At 33.5% G+C, this 23168-nt stretch overlaps 1 protein-coding gene, 1 long non-coding RNA gene and 2 other non-coding genes across 4 annotated transcripts; 1 reads left to right on the top strand and 3 right to left on the bottom strand.

The window, feature by feature from the left end:
• Positions 1-5810: 5810 nt before the first annotated feature.
• LOC148765160 (uncharacterized) lies at positions 5811-6797 on the top strand. Its single transcript, XR_016029735.1, has 3 exons — positions 5811-5940; positions 6119-6473; positions 6557-6797. It is a non-coding gene; the product is annotated as an uncharacterized LOC148765160 (long non-coding RNA).
• A 6637-nt stretch (positions 6798-13434) lies between these two features.
• Positions 13435-13507, bottom strand: TRNAA-AGC (transfer RNA alanine (anticodon AGC)). The gene has a single exon. It is a non-coding gene; the product is annotated as a tRNA-Ala (tRNA).
• Positions 13508-15267: 1760 nt separating this feature from the next.
• LOC105954685 (small COPII coat GTPase SAR1A) lies at positions 15268-17846 on the bottom strand. Its single transcript, XM_012978365.2, has 3 exons — positions 17398-17846; positions 16753-16884; positions 15268-15822 (listed from the first exon to the last, which is right to left on the bottom strand). Exons 1-3 carry the CDS (start codon positions 17524-17526, stop codon positions 15502-15504), a joined length of 582 nt encoding a protein of 193 aa, XP_012833819.1. The 5' UTR covers positions 17527-17846; the 3' UTR covers positions 15268-15501.
• On the bottom strand, positions 16107-16225 carry LOC148765158 (small nucleolar RNA snoR83). The gene has a single exon (XR_016029985.1). It is a non-coding gene; the product is annotated as a small nucleolar RNA snoR83 (small nucleolar RNA).
• Positions 17847-23168: the final 5322 nt, after the last annotated feature.

Here is a 23168-nt window from a genome sequence, read left to right as displayed (position 1 = left end):
GTTGGTGTCAAATTGAGGTTAAATTGAATAAAATGATGAAATTGGAGCATATTAAAATGTGGGGTATTTAAGTCTTTTACACACGTAAGGACGTCTGGGTTTTTTTGTAAAAGGGTTTTTGTTTAGTCCCCTTTATGAATAAGTAGTCCATGATGGGATTATTTTACTTAACCATTTAAATTTTAATATATTCATATTTTTTAAATTAAAATATAACGAGTGAACTAAGTAATTATGAACTTAATAGTTTTTTTTAACAGAAAACGCAATATTATATTATTACTTCAAAATAACAGTTTTGGTACAAGGAATAGTACATCTACGAGAATAGTTATCATACTTATTGCATTCCAAAATATTGATAAAAAAAAACTAGGGGCATTATCAAAAAAAATAAGCTTTGTCTTGCTTCAAAAGAAATGTCATTTTTATTAAAGCATCAGCTGCATCATTAATTTCCTTGTAGCCAAACTGGACTTGGACAGCATGAAAGTTACTCAACATCCTCCATGATTCCACGAGGAGGGTCAGGAATTCCCGATGCATCGTTTCGTTCCTAGAAAGTATTGAAAGCAACACAAGAGAGTTAGTTTCAGTAATCAAACGTTTTAGATCAAGTTCATAAGCAAGTTTGAGACCATCATGAAATGCCCATATTTCTGCGTTATTATTAGACGCAAAGCCAATGTTTCTAGTAAAGGCCGCAACAAATTGGCCTTTATGATCGGGGATGATTCCATCTATGCCAGCTTGTCCAGGATTAGATTGGACGCACCATGTATATTTAATTTGTACCAGGAATTCGGGGGAGGGTCCCATCGAAGAGCGATGATCTTCTGGTTTGGTTTTTGTTGTTGTTTGGAATTCCCTTACCCTACTTTAACTAAGTTCCATATATGGTTAAGCCACGTCTGTTTATTTTAGAATAACGCCTCATTTTTAGCCTTCCATATAGTCCATGAACTTAATAGTTTTGTAATAAATTGTTTTATTTTATTTTATTTTTTTGTATGAACCGGGAGAGAAGATACCGACAAAGAAGAAGATGTCGGAAAGAAAAAAAATATATAAGTTACCACCACCTGGGGAGGGAGAATTTGGGTGGATTTCATGGATCTGATAGAAGAAGATTTATAGAAAGAAGAGTACCACCACCGGGAGGGAGAGAATTGATTTGGTTGTCGCCAACCATGGAGAAGAAGAGAGGCGCGGCTAGGTTTTAGGCCATGGAGAAGAAAAGAGGAAGAAGAAGAACGGAAAAAATAGAGAAGATACGCCACCGGGAGAGGGAGAAAATTCGAGTGGTGTTCATGGAAAGGGTAGAAAAAGAAAGATACTACCACCGGGGAGGGAGAAAATTGGGTGGTCACCGCCATGGAAAAGAAAGGCGGCTATGTTAAAAAATCTGGTGCTCTGATACCATATAGGAAGAATAGAATTTGGAGAAGGAGAGAAATAATACGTAATATAATAGAAACCCCCTATCATAGAGGTGCCGCTTGCAAAAAAAAACTCATATTGAGGATGAACAAAAAAAATGGAACGAAGAAGACGAAGAAGGAATGACGAGAGAGAGAGAGAGAGAGAGAGAGACACATGGGGTTCTTGCAAATTTTTTAACACATGGACATTTTCTGCAACATGGGTACCAATTGCATCTCACTTTTTTTTTTCTTTTTTGTGCAAAATAAATTAAAATGAGGCGAAATTAGAAATAGATTTAAATAAGGGGCTAAAATAGCATGTTCACGTGCTTTTCCATCCAACATACCGCCAAAATCAAACGGCGGAGTGAAAGTGTAGAAAAACTTGTTTTCTGAGGATGAATTTCGTGGCAGAAAAAATTTAAGGACCAAAATCGAAAAAGGTGTATAATATAGGGACCAAAACTGTAATTTTACCTATTTAGTGAATTAATTAATTTAAGTCTTAAAAACTAAATCGATATAAAATTTTAATAAATCCAAAAAAATAAATAAAATGAGAAACATGATTTAGTTATTTATAATCATAAAAAATAATTATTATTTACTCTGAATGAGTATTGCATATTTAATTAAAGTATTTGTACATTTAAAGAGACCAAAATTGAATTGTTATAGCGAAGATTTTTGAAATATTATAAACACCGAATGGAGTGTTTTGCAATTTGTCCAAAATTAAATATTAAATAAGAAATAAATAAAATTATCAGATGCCTATTTAAGTCGTCTATTCACAGGGAGAAAAAAAAAAACAAATAATCCTTATCTGTCACATACCTTCACAGCCCATTTCCGTTTTTCCCTTTCATAAATATTTGTATAAAACACTTAAATACACCGGCGTGCTCACCGAAGCGAATTGGCGTATCGTTTTCCTCTGTGTGGTTGCTTCTCTCCGTCCATTGTGGTTGCTTCTCTCCGATCCGTGTAATTTTTTCATCTCTCTCTACCTCTTGATAATTTAACATTTATTTCATTTATCTTTTGTCTTTCCTTTTTTGTCTGCCTTAGACTCTCGTGATTGGATTTAGGGATTTTATTGATTTATTTATAATTTTGTTGGATTTGTTACTATGTTGTTTGAATGTTACTCCAATCACATGTTCTTAAAGTGATTTTCTTGTTTACTTTTATGCAATTATTTTTTTCTGATGTACATTTAAAAGTTGTGAGATATGAACGACAGATGCTACTTATTTGTTAGGAATCACTTTTTTATGGCAATGAAATTATTCAAGTTCATTTTTTTAACCCGTATGTGATTTTGTATTTACTTTATAGAAAGTGAGTGTGTGTGTCTTGGTATCAATGATAAATTAATATAGGGTAAATTACACACACACCCCTGAGGTATGCTTAAATAACTGTAAGGTCCCTGTGGTATCGATAATTACACTCAGCCCCCTGAAACGTAGTCAGAAACTCTAATGGGATAATGAATTGGATACGTTATTCCGATAGGGTTCTAACGGACTATTGGTTTCAGAAAGTGGTGGAGACAACAAAGAGCTATGGGTGATTTAAGAAATGTTCGGGGAGCCATGTCACCCCATAGCTCTTTGTTGTCTTCACCACTTTCTGAAACCAATAGTCCGTTAGAACCCTATCGGAATAACGTATCCAATTCATTATCCCATTAGAGTTTCTGACTACGTTTCAGGGGGCTAAGTGTAATTATCGATACCACAGGGACCTTATAGTTATTTAAGCATACCTCAGGGGGTGTGTGTAATTTACCCATTAATATATCTTATTTATAACTTGAAAGTACATTGCGATTGAATGCATCGATAAAGAAACAATATTTTAAGTTTTATTCTTTTTATGAATTATTACATGCGAAACATTATTATTTGATTTGATGGTCAATCTTGATACAAATTTGAAAATGTCAGCAACACCTCCAAATGAATGTTTTGCAATGTTTAGTAAAATGATTTTACCCATGGAATGGTATAAGACTTTAATTTGTAATTTGTTCAAAATTGATAAAATAATGTATTTGGGTTCTAATAGTAAACTTTTCCACATATTAACAATATTACAAAAATATAAAAATGATTTAGTTTATATTTGACATAAGGAGATTATATTTAATATATATGTAATATGTTATTATATTGTGGAGATACTACTAGCAATATGTTAAATTTAAGTTGAAATTCCCTTAGAAGTCAACTAACTAAATATGTTGTCGTAGGAGGGGTGGGTGAAATTCAACTGGTAAGAAAAAAATAGAAACAAGCCTTAGGTCTGAAAGTTGTGTTTATGTGAATCTATTATTGGATTGTAATAATAAGTAACAATATAAGCTTCTATATATTTTATTTTTTGGTAATGAAGGAACCCCGTAGCCAACTATATAGGTGCAATGTGTAAACCTACACTCTCGTATAATAGCTTATAATACATACTAGAAATGTAAACCACACTAGGCTAACCATGTATGACAAGATCCACCTAGCGACTGTTGACAAGGGAATTCAATCCTGAGTCAATTGACACAAGCTCACTTACTCCAACCGATGACCATCTCTTCCGGGAAACAAAATAAGCTTATGTTTTACCTTTACGGGGAGAGAGTATTATAATTAAATAAAAAATCCAACTAAATCTTCCTTAGACATTTCTCACTAAATTCCTTCGAAAACTGCCCCTCCTCTGCATTCAATAATATCCCAACTGCATTTAGCATTTTTTGTTCCGCATTTAATATTTACTTTTTTGCATCTAATATTTATGTTAATTCTTTTTTATTATTTTTTATTTATATTATGTCAATTAATGTGGTATTGAATATAAAGTCGACTACATTTCACCTGTAGTCAAGGGCGAGTGCATTCTTTGGCATGGGTACACTCAAACCCAACCTCAATTAAAATAAACTATAATATAATATACGTATATTTTCATGTAGCCCACCTAATTTTTATTATTTAGACCACCAAATCCTAATTCAACCATGTAACCCATTTCTAGACTCGCCACTTCCGTAGCCATCTAAAGTTAAACTATCAACTATAGACACTTGTAGTCATCTAAAGCTATCATAATGCAGTATATAAAGTTGACTGCATTTTGTCTGTAGTCGTCTATAGTCCCTCGTAGTCAACTATAGAAACTTGTAGTCATCCAAAAGACCAATTTGAGAAGATAACATGGCTAGTATTGCCAACTAGTAGCTGCCGCGAAACCCTATCCACCTAACCTTATCCTCCCACAAAATTATAGCACCATCAAAGAGGCTTATGTTGATTCATCTGCCTCCCACCTCCTATCTAACCTCATACCAGTCTCCAAGGGCAAACACCCATGTCCTCAGTTCGTGTAACAGAATCGCCATTAATCATCGAACGTTGAAAATTTTCCAACAATGGTGAAAATGTGAAATACAGATTCACACGAAAACAATTAAGAACTCCAAGACCGTATGGATGTTTAAAACACACAGTAAACAAAAGAGAACGAAGAGAGGAATCCAACGTTTGAGAGAAGCACGGAGCTGAGGAGAGAGAGAGAGAGAGAGAGAGAGAGAGAGAGAGAGAGAGAGAGAGAGAGAGAGAGAGAGAGAGAGAGAGAGAGAGAGAGAGAGAGAGAAGATGGATTTGTGTTAACTATATCTACATTCGAATATGCATTTGTGTTAATATATCTATTACAATTTTTATTCCAAATATTCACTATTTACATTCTCATTATGTACAGTAACATATCAACTTAATTTCTTTAACTCACAAAAGATTCGTGTTGGAAAAGATAAAGAGGTTGATACTTAGTTCATTGAACAGGTATGATAGCTTGTAGTAACTGTTTATGAGATAATTATTGTTTATGAGGTATGAACTTACATTAGACATGGAAATATGATGTTCCTTAATTGATTGTTGATGAGATTTGTAAAATACTTTATCATTTATTGATGTTCAATTATGAATGTTCTTTGAGATTCTAGTTTTAGTAGTAAATATTGTGATTTTGTTCTTTTAAATTGTATACATATATTCCTCATTTATTCCCTATTATAAATATTATCTATATAAGGTTATAATATTGTATAAACACTGCTCTTAAATGGTACACCTCTTCTTGGATTCGCTCCAATGTAAGGGCTACTATAATATGTAATTCCTTTAAATTATACATCAAATGATGATTGATTACTCCCATAAAATAAATAACATATAGTTGCATGCCTAAGTGGTTAGTACATCAAAAGTAGTATGCTTCGGTGAGATGGTTTTTGATTGACACCAATAAACAACGCAAAGATTCAACATATGTTGTGTTCTCTTGGTTTATATTTTTTTTTATATATACTACATGCAGAAGAAATGGACAGGTATGGAGCACACATCTTAAAATCTATTAAGATATCACCAATGTCACCCGGCATGAATAATTGGAAATTGGAGTACCGTGGATCCTCTGGTCATGATGACATGATGCATCTGGACAGGTTCATTTACTGTCTTTTTCCGATGCTTATTATTTAGATTCCATTAAATACATATTGTACTTCAATTTGTTTTTTAATTTGACAACGACATAATATGATATTCATTAATGTACTATTGATACTTTTTTACATTATTTTGTTTGTAATTTTACAATGATTAAATACTTTTGATATGCAGTGATAGTGGATACAGTCCGGTCCATATAAATGGACAAGGAAAAGGACTGCAAGAGTATACAAAACATGCTGAAGTTGAATGCCCTGTAATAAATGTAGGGGAAACTGAGGAGATCTCCACAAGTAATCGTGTTAAAGCCTTGAACACGTTCAAGGCTATTCTTGTGGAATATTTGAAAACTCTAATAAACCCATATTTGAAAGAAAAAAAGATCGACAGAGATTTATACAAAGTGATAGTCCGGAAATCGGCTGACAAAATCATTAAAAGCTTTGGAAATAAAAATTTCCCTACAGAAAGAAAGATCAACCTATATATCAAATGTTCATGTTCTAAGCTCGTTAAACTAATCGAGGTTTGTGCAAATTCTTATTTTTTACGTATTCGATATTCTGAATGTAAGTAAACTAACTTAAATATGTTAACGTTTATTTGCAGGAGTATGTGCGAAAATACTCGAAGAACTAGTACAACTTAACAAAGAGCATGGTTGCATGCACTTACAAAGCAATGGGTTTTTTCATGAGACAATTTCCCTCACTAACTAATTTAATGAAATTTCATCTCAAACATGATTTTGTACATCCAATTTGCTTGAAATTTTAGAAGTATTTCACAATTTATGCATGAAAGCGAAATCTTTTTTTCTCATATTATTTGTTTAAATGTTCACATTTATTAATGTTGTTGAAGCTCTTTCGGAGCATAGAAAACAAAAAAGAATTATAAAATTTTGGACAAAATTTTACAAATATCGAATGATCTTAAACCTCTGTTAGTGAAAATTTGAACCATCATTAACTAATGATGCATTTATGTTGTAAAAAACAATCAAACTTTATAATATTTGAATTTTGTTTCAAACTCTATTATTGTGGTAAAATGACCCATCATTAACTAATATTATTTTATTGTTGAAACAATACTTACGGTTATATATACATGGATTTTTTTGTGATTTATTGTAATTACTATTACTACTACTACTACCACCAGACCAAGTTGAGCCAAAAATGGAAAGACCAAAGTCAGAGGCAAGTTCCAAGTCAAGTTTCTTGTCGATTTTGTGGACGAACCAATCATATTGCCACCCAGTGCTACTACATGTACAACTATGATAAAGAAGGTGAAAATATTCAAGAAGCCTTTGCATCCATGAATTTGAACAATGAGCATGATTCAATTTTTTATGAAAACTCGGGAGCTACTGCCCACATCACAAATCAAGGAGGCACTTTAAAATCCTTAAACCTTATTTTGGAGATAATTCCTTTTTATTGGTAATGGACAATCTTTATATATTACACACACGGGTTCAACTTTGCTAAATAGGCCACATGAATTTTTTTTATTAAATAATGTCTTAGTAGTACCAGAAATTAAGAAAACATTATTATCCGTGAGTAAACTTGTTGATGATAGTTGCACTATTACTTTTTATTCTAACTATTTTGTTATTAAGGATCGGAGAACCAGTTCTTGACCAAAGGGCATAGAGAAGGAGATTTATATGAAATAAACGGAGGACAACTTAATAATGCTTTCGTGCAGTCAAATCCAGAGGAATTTCTTCTGAAATGTTGCATGCTTGCTTAGGACATCCTAATTAAGAATTTTACAAACTCTTAATAAATATGTCATTGATGTGTCTCATTGGACGGCAAAAACTATGATATGTAGTTCTGGACAACGTTGTAAACTCTCTTTTATTTTTTCAACTTTTATTTCCAATCTCCCTTGGAAAAAAATCATAGAGATTTATTGGGTCCTGCCCCAGTACTTTCCTCTCAAAATTTCCAACATTATGTAATTTTGGTTGATAATTTTACTCGTTACACTTGGTTATATCCTTTAAAAATTAATTTCGACTTTTTTTAGTGTTTTATTAAATTTTAAGCTCTTGTAGAAATTTCTTTAATAGAAAAAAAAATCAATGTGATGGTGGTGGAGAATTCATCTCCAACCAATTTAAGAATCGATTGGCTTCTTGTGGTATTTATTACACATTACATTTCTTGTCCATATACACCGAAACAAAATGGTCTTGCAAAGCAAGCATCGTCATATTGTCGAAACAGGTTTGACGTTGCTATTTCATGCCGACGCTCCTCTAAACATTTGGGTAGATGCATTCTTAGCTGCAGTGTACCTAATTAATAGAATGCCTCTCTTGTCAACCGGTAAAGAGACGCTTTATTTCAAAATATTTGGTAATGATTCTGATTATTCTAGTCTTCGTATATTCAGTTGTCAATTTTTTCCTTATTTAAAAACTCCATAAATGCGTAAATTCTCCAAGAGAACTATTCCTTGTGTATTAGGATATAGTTCTATCACTCTATGCATAAAGGCTATTCCTTGTGTATTAGGATATAGTTCTATCACTCTATGCATAAAGGCTATAGATATCTAGATCCAAATACTCACCGTGTTTATATCTCACGATATGTTGTTTTCAATGAACAATGTTTTCCTTATTCTTCAAAAGAAAAATATTCTTCAACTCCAATCATTTGTCTTACCCCACTTTCCCTGATTTAAAATAATGGTTTGACGGGAACTCGCAGAAGCCCATTTCAAATGAAATTTCCTTGGATAGTTCATTAAGCTCCAATTTAAAAAAAAATGACTTTGATGATCCGGACAACATATTAATTGGAAATAACTCAACACCTCAGAATCCTTTAATTTCTACTTCACCTCCGAATAACACTGAGATTCCTTATATCATTGATAATACTATTGCTTCTCATCAAATGATACCCTCTACTTCAATACATTCTCAAAATAGTGAAGCACGCCAGACCACTACTACAACTCCTGGACCATCTTTGCCCTTATTAGCTTCTCGACCAAATAGAATAAAAAATCCCCCTAAATCTTAAGGATTATTTTTGTCCCTCTATTACTTAAAAACATGATACTGCTCTTACTGTTTCTCTTATTGAACCAAAAAGTTTAAAAACAGCTCTAAAATTTGAAAATTGGAGAGGTGCCATGAAAGAAAAAATAGACGCTCTTCACCATAATAAAACATGGTCTCTTGTTCCTCGCCCGGAAAATGCCAATGTTATTGGTTGTAAATGGATATATCGTACCAAGTATAAAGAAGATGGTAACATAGACAAGTTCAAAGCACGCTTAGTAGCAAAAGGGTACACGCAAATTCCTGGTTTTGATTTTGGCGAAACATTCAGTCCCGTGGTTAAGCCAACAACAATTCGTGTCATACTTTCTCTTGCCACTTAATTCAAGTGGCCTTTAAAACAATTAGATGTGAAAAATGCATTTTTACATGGAACTCTAAATGAGCGGCTCTACATGGAACAACCCCAGGTTTTGTGCCTCCTAAACTCTCTACACATGTATGTCTTTTACATAAATCTTTGTTTCATCTTTGACAAACCCCGCGCGCTTGGTTTGATAAATTATCTCATTTTCTTTATACATATGGTTTTAGTTGTAGCAACGTTGATTCTCTCTTTTTATTTATAATCATGGTGGTAACATTCTTCTTTTACTTGTCTATGTAGATGATATGATGCTCACCGACAATACTTCTCACGTCATGTCTAACCTCATTTTATGTCTTAGCAAGGAATTTGGTCTTAAAAATTTGGGAAGACTCAATTACTTTTTAGGATTGGAAGTTAAATATTTTCTTGGCGGTCTTACACTCTCTCAAACTAAATATGCTAAGAGTGTATCTTGGGTTTCCAAAAAGTAACCCACAGTGTCACGTTCTAGTGCTGAGGCCGAATATCATGCTTTAGTAATAACATCAGCAGAGCTTACATGGCTCCAATATCTTTTTCGTGATCTTGGCACACCCTTGAACGAAAGTCAATCCTTCTTTGTGACAACAAGAGTGCCATTTACATGTCTCACAATCCCATCTTCCATGCTCGAACAAAACATATTGAAATCGATTATCATTCTATTCATGAAAAAGTTATCGGTGGAGCTTTTCACCTTCGATATTTATCTACTACAAAGAAGATTGCTGATATTTTTACCAAGCCATTATCTAAGGATTCATTCGATAATTTTCGTACCAGGATTGGCGTTTGTTCACTCCCATTGCCAATCTTAAAGGGGGGTGATAAGGCTTAAAATATTCAACAATCAAGGCAACAGATTTCACGATAATCAAGGGAATAATATGATCGTTGCTAAGATTTGATTTAAATATTGAAGTTGTTTTGCTGCAGAAGGAATTTGCTCAATCTCATATATTACTGTTGATATCATCCAACTCTGTATATAAATACATGTGTATTGTAATATGTAAAATAATAAAAATCAATACAAGGTTTCTCTTTAATTGGTTTCTCTTATATTTCATTTTGCTATACCATAAAATCGGATTCTAATCATCGCCAGAAACGTGGACACAATATAATCATAATTCATAATATGGTCTTTTAGTAATAATTTTCCTATAAAAAAAGAAATTGACGGAATTGTCAAGTAGGGGCTGGAAATATGGGTGTTCATTGGTTAGGTTTACCTCTACAAACTGTGTTGATTCGAAAATTTGACACTTGTCGATCCCGGAATCGGTAATTCGGTTTTTTTTTTTTTTTTTGTGGTCTACGGTATAAAAAACGTAATTAATTGCTACTATTGATAAAATTGGAAATGTAAAAACGTAAGATAATTTTATCACTTCCCAATTAATAATAGTCCATTTGTTTTATCATACATTCTAATAATAGTTCATTAATTAGTAGGAAATAATTGCAATCCAATTGTTCTGACTTATACTATTGAATTAGGCTAACTTTCAGATGCTTTTAATCAAATGAAATAGAGATAAATTATTTATCAAAAATAAAAGGAAACATAAATAAACTGTTTGGCCCTTCAATAACTCAACTTTCAATCAGCCGATAACCAAAAATTCTTATTCGAAGTTAATACTATATGTATATGGTAATATTTGAAATATATATGATATGATACGAATCTATTTTTAATCAAGAAATTATAAATTTGATGATCTTAATGTGAAATATGATAATATTGAAATCTTTATATTTTAAAAAATAATTTTTAAATAAGACCAAACAACTTATCAAATTCCTAAAATATTTTATCAGAGTTTATAAAATATTTAAAACTAAGACCCAACAACTTAGACATTAGCTAATGAGTTGATTGTCTATAAAGCTTGGCTTCTATCATTTCTCAATAACTTTTGCGTTTTGGCATTAGCACATAGAAAGATTGCAATAGCTTCCACAACAAGGGAATTATTGAATAAGTGTATATGGTAATTGGCATTAGCACATAGAAAGATTGCAATAGCTTCCACAACAAGGGAATTATTGAATAAGTGTATATGGTAATTTGTACGTACTTTAGGGTTTATTAAATCCTATCCCTACCTTTTGATTTGTACATAACTAGCAATTCTCCCCGTACGATGCACGGGATTGCAAAAAGGAAGAAAAATTAAATATTATGATAATTAAATTATATTAAATACATCCACAATTCCACATAGGTGTGTATAAGAGAGAGAGAAAGAGTAAAAAAATATACCATCCAAACGGATTAGAATTTTAATTGTATTAAATAAATCAACATAGGTGTGGATCAGAGAGAGAGAGAGAGTAAAAAAAATATACTACCCGAACCGAATAGAATTTTAATTGTATTAAAAAATCCACATATGTTGTATGAGAGAGAGAGAGTAAAAAAATATACTATCCGGACGGATTAGAATTTTAATTGTATTAAATAAATCTACATAGGTGTGTATCAGAGAGAGAGAGAGAGAGAGAGAGTAAAATAATATACTATCCGAACGGATTAGAATTTTGCTAGCGGATTTGTAAATTTGATTTGCTATGAAGGTGATTAGAAGAAAAAAGCCGGAAAATATGTGATGAAAAAATACTAATAATTAATATTAAAAAATTACAAATATATCATTAGAGTTTCTAAGGTTGCCTTAGCGTTTCTTACTTTTATCTATAAGATTTTCATTTATTTTTCTTATTAATTATTCCCATTTAATTTTTTTTGTTTTGTTTAAGATTATAAGTTATCGTCATTTTTTGATAGGATTAAAATAAAATAAAAATATTTCAAATGTTAACTAGATGTAAAAAATCAGTTTACTCAAAGATAAAATGATTATATCTGGACGTAGACAAATAATTGAATTGAATATTAATGTATGTATCAACTATATTATGTGCGCGAGGGGGTTGGGTTTTATGTACTGATCAAATCTTCGCCGAAAACATGAAATTTAGAAACTCAAAATAAAAAAAATAGAGATGCGGAGAGAGAGAGAGACTAAAAAAATATACTATCCGAACGGATTAGAATTTTGCCAGCGGATTTGCAAATTTGATTTGCTATGAAGGTCATTAGAGGAAAAAAGCCGGAAAATAGGAGATGAAAAAATACTAATAATTAATATTAAAAAATTACAAATATATCATTAGAGTTTCTTAGGTTGCCTTAGCGTTTCTTACGTTTATCTATAAGATTTTAATATATTTTTCTTATTAATTATTCCCATTTATTTTTTTTGGTTTTTTTAAGATTATAAGTTATCATCATTTTTTGACAGGATTAAAATAAAATAAAAATATTTCAAATTTTAACTAAGTGTAAAAAATCAGTTTACTCAAAAATAAAATGATTATATCCAGACGTAGACAAATAGTTGAATTGAATATTAATGTATGTATCGACTATTATGTGTGCGGGGGGGGGGGGGGGGGGGGTATGTACTGATCAAATCTTCGCCGAAAACATGAAATTTAGAAACTCAAAATAAAAAAAATGGAGATGCGGAGAGAGATTGAGTAAAAAAATATACTATCCGAACGCATTAGAATTTTCCTAGTGGATTTGCAAATTTGATTTGCTATGAAGGTCATTAGAGGAAAAAAGCCGGAAAATAAGAGATGAAAAAATACTAATAATTAATATTAAAAAATTACAAATATATCATTAGAGTTTCTTAGGTTGATTTAGCGTTTCTTACTTTTATCTATAAGATTTTCATTTATTTTTCTTATTAATTATTCCCATTTAATTTTTTTGTTTTTTTTAAGATTATAAGTTATTATCATTTTTTGACAGGATTAAAATAAAATAAAAATATTTCAAATGTTAACTAGATGTAAAAAATCAGTTTACTCAAAGATAAAATGATTATATCCAGACGTAGACAAATAGTTGAATTGAATATTAATGTATGTATTGACTATTATGTGCGCGGGGGGTTGGGTTTTATGTACTGATCAAATCTTCGCCGAAAACATGAAATTTAGAAACGCAAAATAAAAAAATGGAGATGCGGGGTATCGATCCCCGTACCTCTCGCATGCTAAGCGAGCGCTCTACCATCTGAGCTACATCCCCTTTTGTCTTTCTCAATCTTCACGTAAGAAATACGAACGCTCAAACAATATTGACAGCAGCTTCAATTGTCATGCAGGGTGGTTTTGATGATAACATAAATGTTGATGATAGTATTGAGACGTTCGAGCTTTGTAACTTATTTAGCTCTCATTGCCAATGACGCAATATCCTACTATTATCCTAACGTCTTTACATAATTCTCATTTCATGATCTTTCAATTACCGAATAATTGCCCTCTTCAGCCTATCCATCCTTAGTGGCACCGTTATTGCGATCCTTACTGCCGTTACGGAAAATATATGAAGGTCGACTACAAACATTGCTTCGACTGTTCCAAAGAGTTGCCGGACCAAGTGCAATTTATGAGTTATGAAGAACCAATATTTATTTTTTGACTAATGTATAATTTATTTTTGAATTGTAAGTTACATGTTTGGCTGTTTGGATTATATTTGGACTAATGTGCAATTTGTTTTCGGATTCTAAGTGACAATGTTTGTATTATTTATGGACGAATGTTTATGTTATTTTTAGATTGTAAGTGACTATGTTTGGGGTAATGTATAATTTGTTTTTGGATTGTAAATGACTAATTTGTTTTCGGATTGTAAGTGACAATGTTTGTATTATTTATGGACGAATGTTTAAGTTATTTTCGGATTGGAAGTGACGATGTTTGAATTATGTTTAGAGTAATGAATAATTTGTTTTCAGATGTAAGTGACAATGTTTGTATTATTTTTGACGGATTAATTTTCCATTCGACTTAATCAGCTAATAATAATTATCCATTTCCCAAAAAAAAATTACTATTAATTTTTTTTTTTTTTGAAAAAAAACGATTATAAGTGGGTTATTTGTGGAATAATTTAATTTTTTTTGCATATTTTTGTTGTCCCGAATATTTTCCTACAATAAATATTTTTTTCTTATTTTTTGAAATTAATCTAGTATTTTTCGAACTATTGTGTTCAACATCCATGAGTTGAACTACAACCAACATTTTCAACAAGAATGTTTTGAACTTTCGTACTTCAGCTTTGACAGTGTTGGATGTAACCATCGTAACTTTAACATACGAACTCCAAATGGATTGATTCCAGTGGCATCCGAAACAATACTTGATGGGCTACAACTTTTATTTCTAGCATATTTTCCAATTTTTGAACCTATATGTGATAAAATCGGGTACAAAGTCGAGTAATGTACAAATATGAGAAAGCAAGAACATATGCCATAGCCAAACAAGTAATTCCGAAAGAAAAAAAAACAACTGTATGAGTTCAATGGAATAATGCCAAACTCGGGGCTTTGAGTTCGACTTGTTTTGGTCGAACTCATTAATTTATTTATTTTTAATATTTCGAATATAAGAAGGAAAAAAAAAAAAAAAACCTTGAGTTCGACTAGATCTAGCCGAACTCAATACATTGAATTCAGCTAGATCTAAGTGCATGAATTTGGTTCAAAATTTACCTTCGATATCGGTTAATTCGTGACGATTCCAGCGGTTTGTTTGAAGGGGGGAAAGAGAAGGTGAGAGAAAGGAGAGAGAGTCTGAACTTTTTTGGGCAAAATTAAGAATATTTTCACCTACAACATCTAAAAACCGCCAGCATTAAACACCCCCGAACTCAAAATCATTCACAAAGAAAACAACGTATAATTAGACCTATCGGAGCAATTTGGACAATTGATTCATTCCAAATAGTGTTCTCTACAAGAAGAAAATACAAAACAAATCAAGGACAATTGAGTCTCAATAACCAAAAAATTCTGGTATACGCTTAACCCAAAAGAGTTTAGTAAACATAGAAAATTAATCATGTGTTCAGACTGACAATAACCAACAAACGTCTAACAATCGAGAATCGGACAAAGTAAAATTTAATCATTTCAAAACAAACAACAACGGCAAACCGAATTGTGAATCTTTAAATAAAAAAAAGAAAAACAAAATCATTAAAACTGATTTTATGGGATGGGATGCCTTCTACTTGATAAACTGAGAGACCCATTTGAAGCCATCTCCATAACCCATCTTGCGAACGATGCTGCACATGAAAACCTCAATCGGACGTACATTTGAGTCGGAAAGGTTAACCTTACCCTTGCCAGAAGTGATGCCCATCAAACCCAAGTGGTACGAAAGCTCCTCTTCGGATGCAGCATACGGAATATCTATCTTGTTGCCCAATATCAAGAACGGAACGTTAGCCAACGAGTCGTCGTAGAGAAGAGCGTCGAGCTCTTTCTTCGACTCTGCAAATCTCTCCTTGTCATACGCATCCACTAAATAAACGACAGCATCCACCTAAACAATCGCAGACATTAGAACCACTTAAATAATATAGCATAAAAAAAAACAACTTGAGCAACGAAATAATTAACACTGAAATAAACTATAACCACCCATTGCTTGAACTTTTCGCAATGTTCGGCCCCGTTTATTTATATTTTAAGAAAAGCATTTTGGAAGAATAATTGAAAAATAAAATGAGCCAATGATGGGTAAAGGTCTAGGTTCAAATCTTGCCCCGACTCTACTCCCCCATTTGTAACAGGGTTTGAATTTTTGTATATATATTTTTTAATATTACGTGTCTGGTGAGATACTATTGAAACACCTCAGAGGATAAAAGGTGCTTTCAGCGAGCTCCCATTCTCATTGTAGGCCTCCCATGAATCAAATAAACATGCGAGAGTTTATTTGGGATTATGAAGGCTCGGTTTTTGCAGCATACCCCGAATTTTATGATAATTACACAGGAGTCCATTGAGAGCAACAATTCACAGATTATACAAATAAACAAGCTTCTTTTCCACTAAATGATCATTTATATATGGCTACACAGAGTGTAATATTAGAACATGTAGTTTTTAACTACTATAGAGGCTAAATTTGTTAGCCACCAAGATATTTTAAGTATCGGTATATTAGTATGAAACTGAGAATAAGCTTGCCACCATCCCTAATCGACTGGACTTTTCAACATTTTTTTATACGATAGAAGGAACTATTAAATCGGCAAATAGTATAAAGTGAGAAGATCAATATCTTAAAACTCTTCACGATGTGAAGGAGCAGGTGATAACTTATTTTGGTAAGACAAGAATCCGCAAAACAACACAGGTCTAAAACATTAAACTCGAAACCCATAGTGAAATATAGGAATAGAGAATATAAAGAAAATTGCTGAATATCTATAAAATCAAAATCGTAAAAAATAGCTAGTGTTGATACCTTGGCATAGTAATCTTTCCAGACTCTACGGGCGATCTGATGGCCTCCTAAATCAAAAGCTTTGAACTTGATTTTCCCGATACTCAGCTCTTCCGAGGTTGGATGTTGAGTCGGCTGGTGCTGCACCAATCTCTGCTCATTTCCAACACCTTAACAAACTCAGTTTCACTTCTAAACTGACGTAATTCTCTCAATTTGATTAAATCGTGCAAGCGGATTTGGAAATTTGATAATAGAATCATCGCCAAAACCAAAAAAAAAAAAAAAACGATAGCATTTATGTCCAAAGACTCCAAGTACAAGATCAATCATAAACACGGTATAATTCGAAGAGTTCGTAACAGTTATTTGTTGACGTGAATCGCAGTGAAATATCACAAGGGCGTCGATACAAATCAAACTCACATTTGATTCAGATTTACCAACAGACAATTTTTAAGAAGGAAAAAAAAAAGGTTTAAATAACATCAAAAAAACACCAGAGGTTAACATCACAAATAACACATACATGAAATAACCCATTCCAATTAATTACCAAAATCACCGACTTTGCACAAAGAAATTTCAAATAATTACGAAGATTCATTCAATCCGAATAGAAAACAAGCAAAATTAGGAACATAATCGAAAAAAGATAAATAAAACCTCGTCTTTGAGCATATGAAGGAGTGTGGTTTTTCCGGCATTATCAAGCCCTAAAAAGAGAATCTTGGCCTCCTTCTGCCACAACCCGAGCGTTGCGAGAACTCCATAGAACCAATCGAACAAGAACATCTTTTTTTCAGATTTATTTAGCGAGCAAATACTGATTTATAGATAGATATATTGATTGATTGATTGGATCCGAAGAATAAAGCAAATAGATCGATCGATCTACGAACGTTTTCTACCGTCCGCAATCTCTCGATTGGCTCAACGCCTCGAATCTCGACTGCTGTTGCAGTTTTGGTTTTCTTTCTTTTCTTTTTTTTTCTTTTTTTCTGGAAAAGTTAAAATAATCGCCCAACCCTAGAGAGAGAGAGTGGGGGGTATACTACTCACAACTTCATTTTCTCGGTGACAGCCGCGCTGTTAGGTTGTAATATTAATAATATTATTATTATTAATAATAATAATAATAATAATAATAATAATAATAATAATAATAATAATAATAATAATAATAATAATAATAATAATAATAATAATAATAATAATAATAATAATAATAATAATAATAATAATAATAATAATAATAATAATAATAATAATAATAATAATAATAATAATAATAATAATAATAATAATAATAATAATAATAATAATAATAATAATAATAATAATAATAATAATAATAATAATAATAATAAATAAATAAATAAATATTAATAATAATAATGTCTCAGAAATATCTTTATTATGGGGTTTGCTATTATCATTCGCAGTGCAAAAATTATTCTTTTTTTTTTCTTTTCCAAATCTTATCCAAACCCTCTCTCAACACTCTCAACCTTTAATTCTTGAAAATTTTCAAATTCAGTAATTTTTCAACCAATATCAGTTATAGCACAAGTATTATCGATATGGATGACAACGACTTCCATTTTGAGGTGAAAATACACGTTTTTTGTTCATTTCCAACGTTTTTAGACATTTCGTGTTATAACACACGAAATATATGCTTCCATTTCGTGTAATATTATACGAAATATGTCTTAAAATCGTTTGTTGTTTGTTTCGTATAAAAGCATACGAAATTAAAGCTTACATTTCGTAGTAAAACGTACGAAATGGAAGCTCTTATTTCGTATGTTTTTACACAAAATGGTAGCTTACATTTCGTATGTTTTTCTACGAAATCTCTTAAATATTGTCTTTTAATTTCAAATATTTATGCAGGAACTACGAGAACAATCTCACGATCATAGTCACTTCTTTGAACGTGATATTGTGTGTGATAGTAGAGAAGCATTAATTATGTGGGCAAAAGACACAGCAGTTAGTCATAATCATCGACTGATTAATCATTGTAAATCAGAAAAATATCATGTTTTAACGTGTGTAAGATATCAATTTGGACGACACGTACTATTGAAGAAACATTATTGTCCGTTCAGGTTAATTGGCAAAAAATCAACGGATGATGGATTATGGCGATTGAGTGTGAGTAATGGTAATCATAACCATCTGCCGAGTATTTGAAAGTTTAACTTATGTTTAAATTTGTATTTGTTTTAATTTTGCATTTTAATGTTTAATTTATGTTTTGGAATATTTAAATTTGTAGCGTTGTGTTTTGCATTTTTTATGTTTAACCTATGTTTTTTGAATGATTAAATTTGTGAGGTTGTTTGTAAGATTGTTTAACTGTGTATTTTAATTGCTTTTTTTTTTGAGTAAGTATTTTAATTGCTTCAGTTGTACTTAGTTTCTAAATTCAAATCATAAAACTAGTGAATTAAAATACAAAACAACAAACTAGTAAATTAAATAGTTCGTAATAATAATAAACAAAATTAGTAAAATAATTAGTTCCTAATAATAATAAAAAAAAATTATTAAATTAAATAGTTCCTAAGAATAATAAAAATGCATAGTCCTAATAATAATCAAAATAAACTTTAAAATTAAATAGTTCATAAAAATACATAACTGGCAAAAAAACCCGATAAACTACCGCCTCGCTCTCCTCGGCGGCTGCACCTCATGATCGTCGTCGTCGTCGTTGTCGTTGTCCTGGTCGATGCCAATATATCGGGTTGCGGGCTGCATAATATCTCCAAGGTCAGCACGTAGATCGGCAAACTGCTGCATCCAGTCTTGTCCAGTGCTCCTGGTGATCGGGTACAATGCACATATTATCTGGTAATAAGCCGGCTGATCTGGTGGCCTCACATTTTCTCGATGCACTAAAGCCGGGGCTACGTCGGGGTTGTTGATCTTCAGATGAGTCCGATCGGTGTACCACTCCATGTAGTGCTCGTCGACTTCCCCCCGTTGTCGTACCGTTTTGTATATCAACCTAGGCGCGACCACCCGTCCTTCCACATTGGCACCAAGAATCATCTGGACATCGTGGAGAGTGATAGTCATCTCTCCCCACGGCATATGGAAGTTGTTCGTCTCCGGCTGCCACCGCTCCACGAATGTAAACAACAGCGGAGTATCTAGGCGCGGTAAATAAAATCGGGCTAGGGGATACAAATCGGTCATCCGCAAAAAATGCTTGTCTACGGATACATCTATGTCTTCTAGGGCAACTGCTATCTTCTCGTAGTTGAAATGGTTCAGGGAGTTGATACGGGTCTCCACTCGTCCAACCGGACGTTCCTGCAATCATTTATTTAGAAAACATATTAATTAATCAACTATAAAAATATTTTAATATAAGATATATAAATTATAATATTAAAATTAAAACAAGTAATTAACTTACTTCCACCCTCCAAATATATGCCGCTACGTGCGACTTGAAACTCGGAATCAAAGACGGATCCCGCGGGCCACCGGGAAATGGACCATCTAGCACATCCGGATTGACTCGAGTATGAGCTCCACCACCACGACCTCCACGGCCCCGTCCTCGGCCTCCACGACCTCCACGAGCTACAACCTCAGTCTCGTGAACGGGGTCCACAGCATCCTCCTCATCCTCATCCTCCATAGCACGAGAAGACCCAACATCGGGATCTGCAACCGATGATTTGTCTTCACCAGCTCTCTCAGCCTCTCGCCTACGTCGTGTAGACATAGTCATGCGTTCGCGCTCTTGATGCTCAACCTCTTCACGAACTGCTCGCATAATTGCCTTTGATTTGCCTTTGCCTGCCATCTGTTAAATAAGACACTATTAACGTCAGTCTAAATAATAATAATAAATAAAACAAATCTTAAAAAAAATTGAATTTTCCAGTTATTTCGTGGAAAAACACACGAAATTAATGCTTACATTTCGTGTTTGTGTTCACGTATTGGTATATGTGGGCCCAAATGAGTTTTCTACAATGGGCCCAACAACCAACCACCTTGCAGCCCATTCACCTTGGAACCGGCCCATCACTAAGGCCCAACTAAAAGACAAAAGTTGGATTTAATCCTATCCGTCGGATTTGAAGGATTAATCTCGACCGTTGAATCCAGGTTTATAAACCCTTCTTCTCCTCACTTTCTCCTGCAATTTTCCCAGAACCCTAACTCCTAAAATACGCCGCTGCTGCAATCTCTCTCCTCTCGGGTCCGTTTCTTCCGCCAAAAAATATTGCTTAGTCTTCTCGTGACTCTTATTTTCTGTAGAGGGTTGTTGTGTGGTGGAGATATATAAATATATTTCTCTGTGTGAGAATAAGAAGATAGAAAATCGAAAATTCCGATTAATCTGTCTTGATAATACTCTCGTTCTTTTCTTCTCCCTGCTTTGTGTTCTGGGTTGAGAAAATTTGTGTGTGAGTGAGAGTGGTCAGATTGTGTACTTTTGCTTCGTGAGCTTGAGGGGTTTTTTCGGTTGGGGTTGAGGGTTTAGAAGGCTGCGTGTTGGAGTTCGTTGGCTAGTAAAAGTCAGGCCTGGTTCCGGTGAATGCGTGGAGGCAGCCAAGTGGGTCTTGGACGAGGACGATCGGAAACTGAGGATTGAGCCGAATCTTCGTCTTCAACACATATCTGTTTACGGATCTGTCGGGTTAGCTAATTATTCTTATAATCTGTAATTTTATTATTATTGAATATTTAGAATTGCTTTGTACTCCCTAATCTCGTTTCCCATAGGATTTATTATTCTGTATTCATATAATTATTCGGTATGTAATAGTTATTGAGTTCAACGGGTAGCCAACAGTGGTACCAGAACAATAATTTGTTGTACCCGTTGAACTGGCGTACAAAACCCTACCATGGGTTTTGCTCATGTATTGTGTTCTAAACCCCCTATGGTTGGTTTTAGTTTTCTTGTTCATTTTTTGATTGCGTTTCTGGATCTGTGTGTCCACCTTTATTAATTGTTGGATGTAATCGTTATGTGCATGACATAGAGAATCGAATTCTCTAATCATCACTTAGTCAGCTCTGGCCAGAGACTTAGAATGATTACGAACTATTAGAACACACAGGACATCCAAGACTATTCTAGCGATCGAATCCCCGTCTACAATGCACAGACCTCCCACTAGATTTCGGACTGCACGAACACTGGCCCTTGGGATGGTCCTCGGTGGAACTCAGGGACAGGTCACGATACAGCTGGTCCTCTAGTGAAGTCACGGTGATGTCTAGGTCATAAGGACTAATGGTGTACAACTATACCATAGATATCTCTACTCGATTATTGGGAAACACTTAGAGATTTCTAGGGTGAGCGAGTTCAGTGAACTCGTCAACTTACGAGCACCCACTTATGCATGCCGATATCACAATACCGTTTACTGATGTGATGCAGTACAAATACACTAAGTGCTAGTCTCTTAATGGGAAAGTCCGATATCCTCATTGGTGGCGTAACCCTTCGACTAGGAACAGGTTAAACAGTTATAATACTTAAGTAAATATCTCACGATCCTAACGATCAATTACTAGTACTTGTAATAACTGTAAGGACTATATCTATGCTTGTCACAAAGGGACAAATATATAGAATGCCAAGGTGTTTTATCATTAATACGAATAAATGTTCATTTATTACCATAATAAATACGAAAGACCACAGCCACATGTTCGCTTGTTGGTCACCTACTCTAACAATCTCCCACTTGACCTAAAGCCAACTACCCATGAATCGTAATCCCATCGACTCTCGATGTTTCTCGTGGACCGATCTCGGTAAAGGCTTCGCGAAGGGGTCTGCAACGTTCTCTTCCGAGGTGACTCGTTCTACTTTAACTTCACCTCTATCAATGATCTCTCGGATCACATGATACTTCCTCAGAATATGCTTCAACTTCTGATGAGATCACGGCTCCTTAGCTTGCGCCACGGCTCCGGTGTTATCACAGTACAACGGTACTGGATCGCTAACATTAGGAATGACACCCAACTCTTGGATGAATTTCCTTATCGAGGTTCCTTCCTTTGTAGCTTCAGACGCTGCAATGTATTCTGCTTCGGTAAGGGAATCAGCCGGCGTGCTCTGCTTGGAACTCTTCCAACACACGGCACCACCATTAAGCGTGAATATAAGTCTAGAGTTCGACTTTGAGTCGTTCACATCCGATTGAAAACTAGAGTCGGTAAAGCCCTCTAACTTCAACTCGGCACCCCCATAGTTCCAGGTGGAGTCCATTGAGATTGTATTCCATTCTCTTTCAGATAGTCAATGAACTCGATGCTCAAGTATTCTCCAGCAGGATCGGATCGTAGCTTCTTAATACTTCGTCCGAGTTGCTTCTCTACTTCGTGTCTAAAATCTTTGAATCTTTCAAATGTTTTGGACTTGTACTTCATCAAGTACA

This window comes from Erythranthe guttata, chromosome 14, assembly GCF_056151865.1.
Source record: "Erythranthe guttata isolate IM_541 chromosome 14, IM_541, whole genome shotgun sequence".
Classification (NCBI taxonomy): Eukaryota; Viridiplantae; Streptophyta; class Magnoliopsida; order Lamiales; family Phrymaceae; genus Erythranthe; species Erythranthe guttata.
This window is presented reverse-complemented; position numbering and strand designations above follow the sequence as displayed.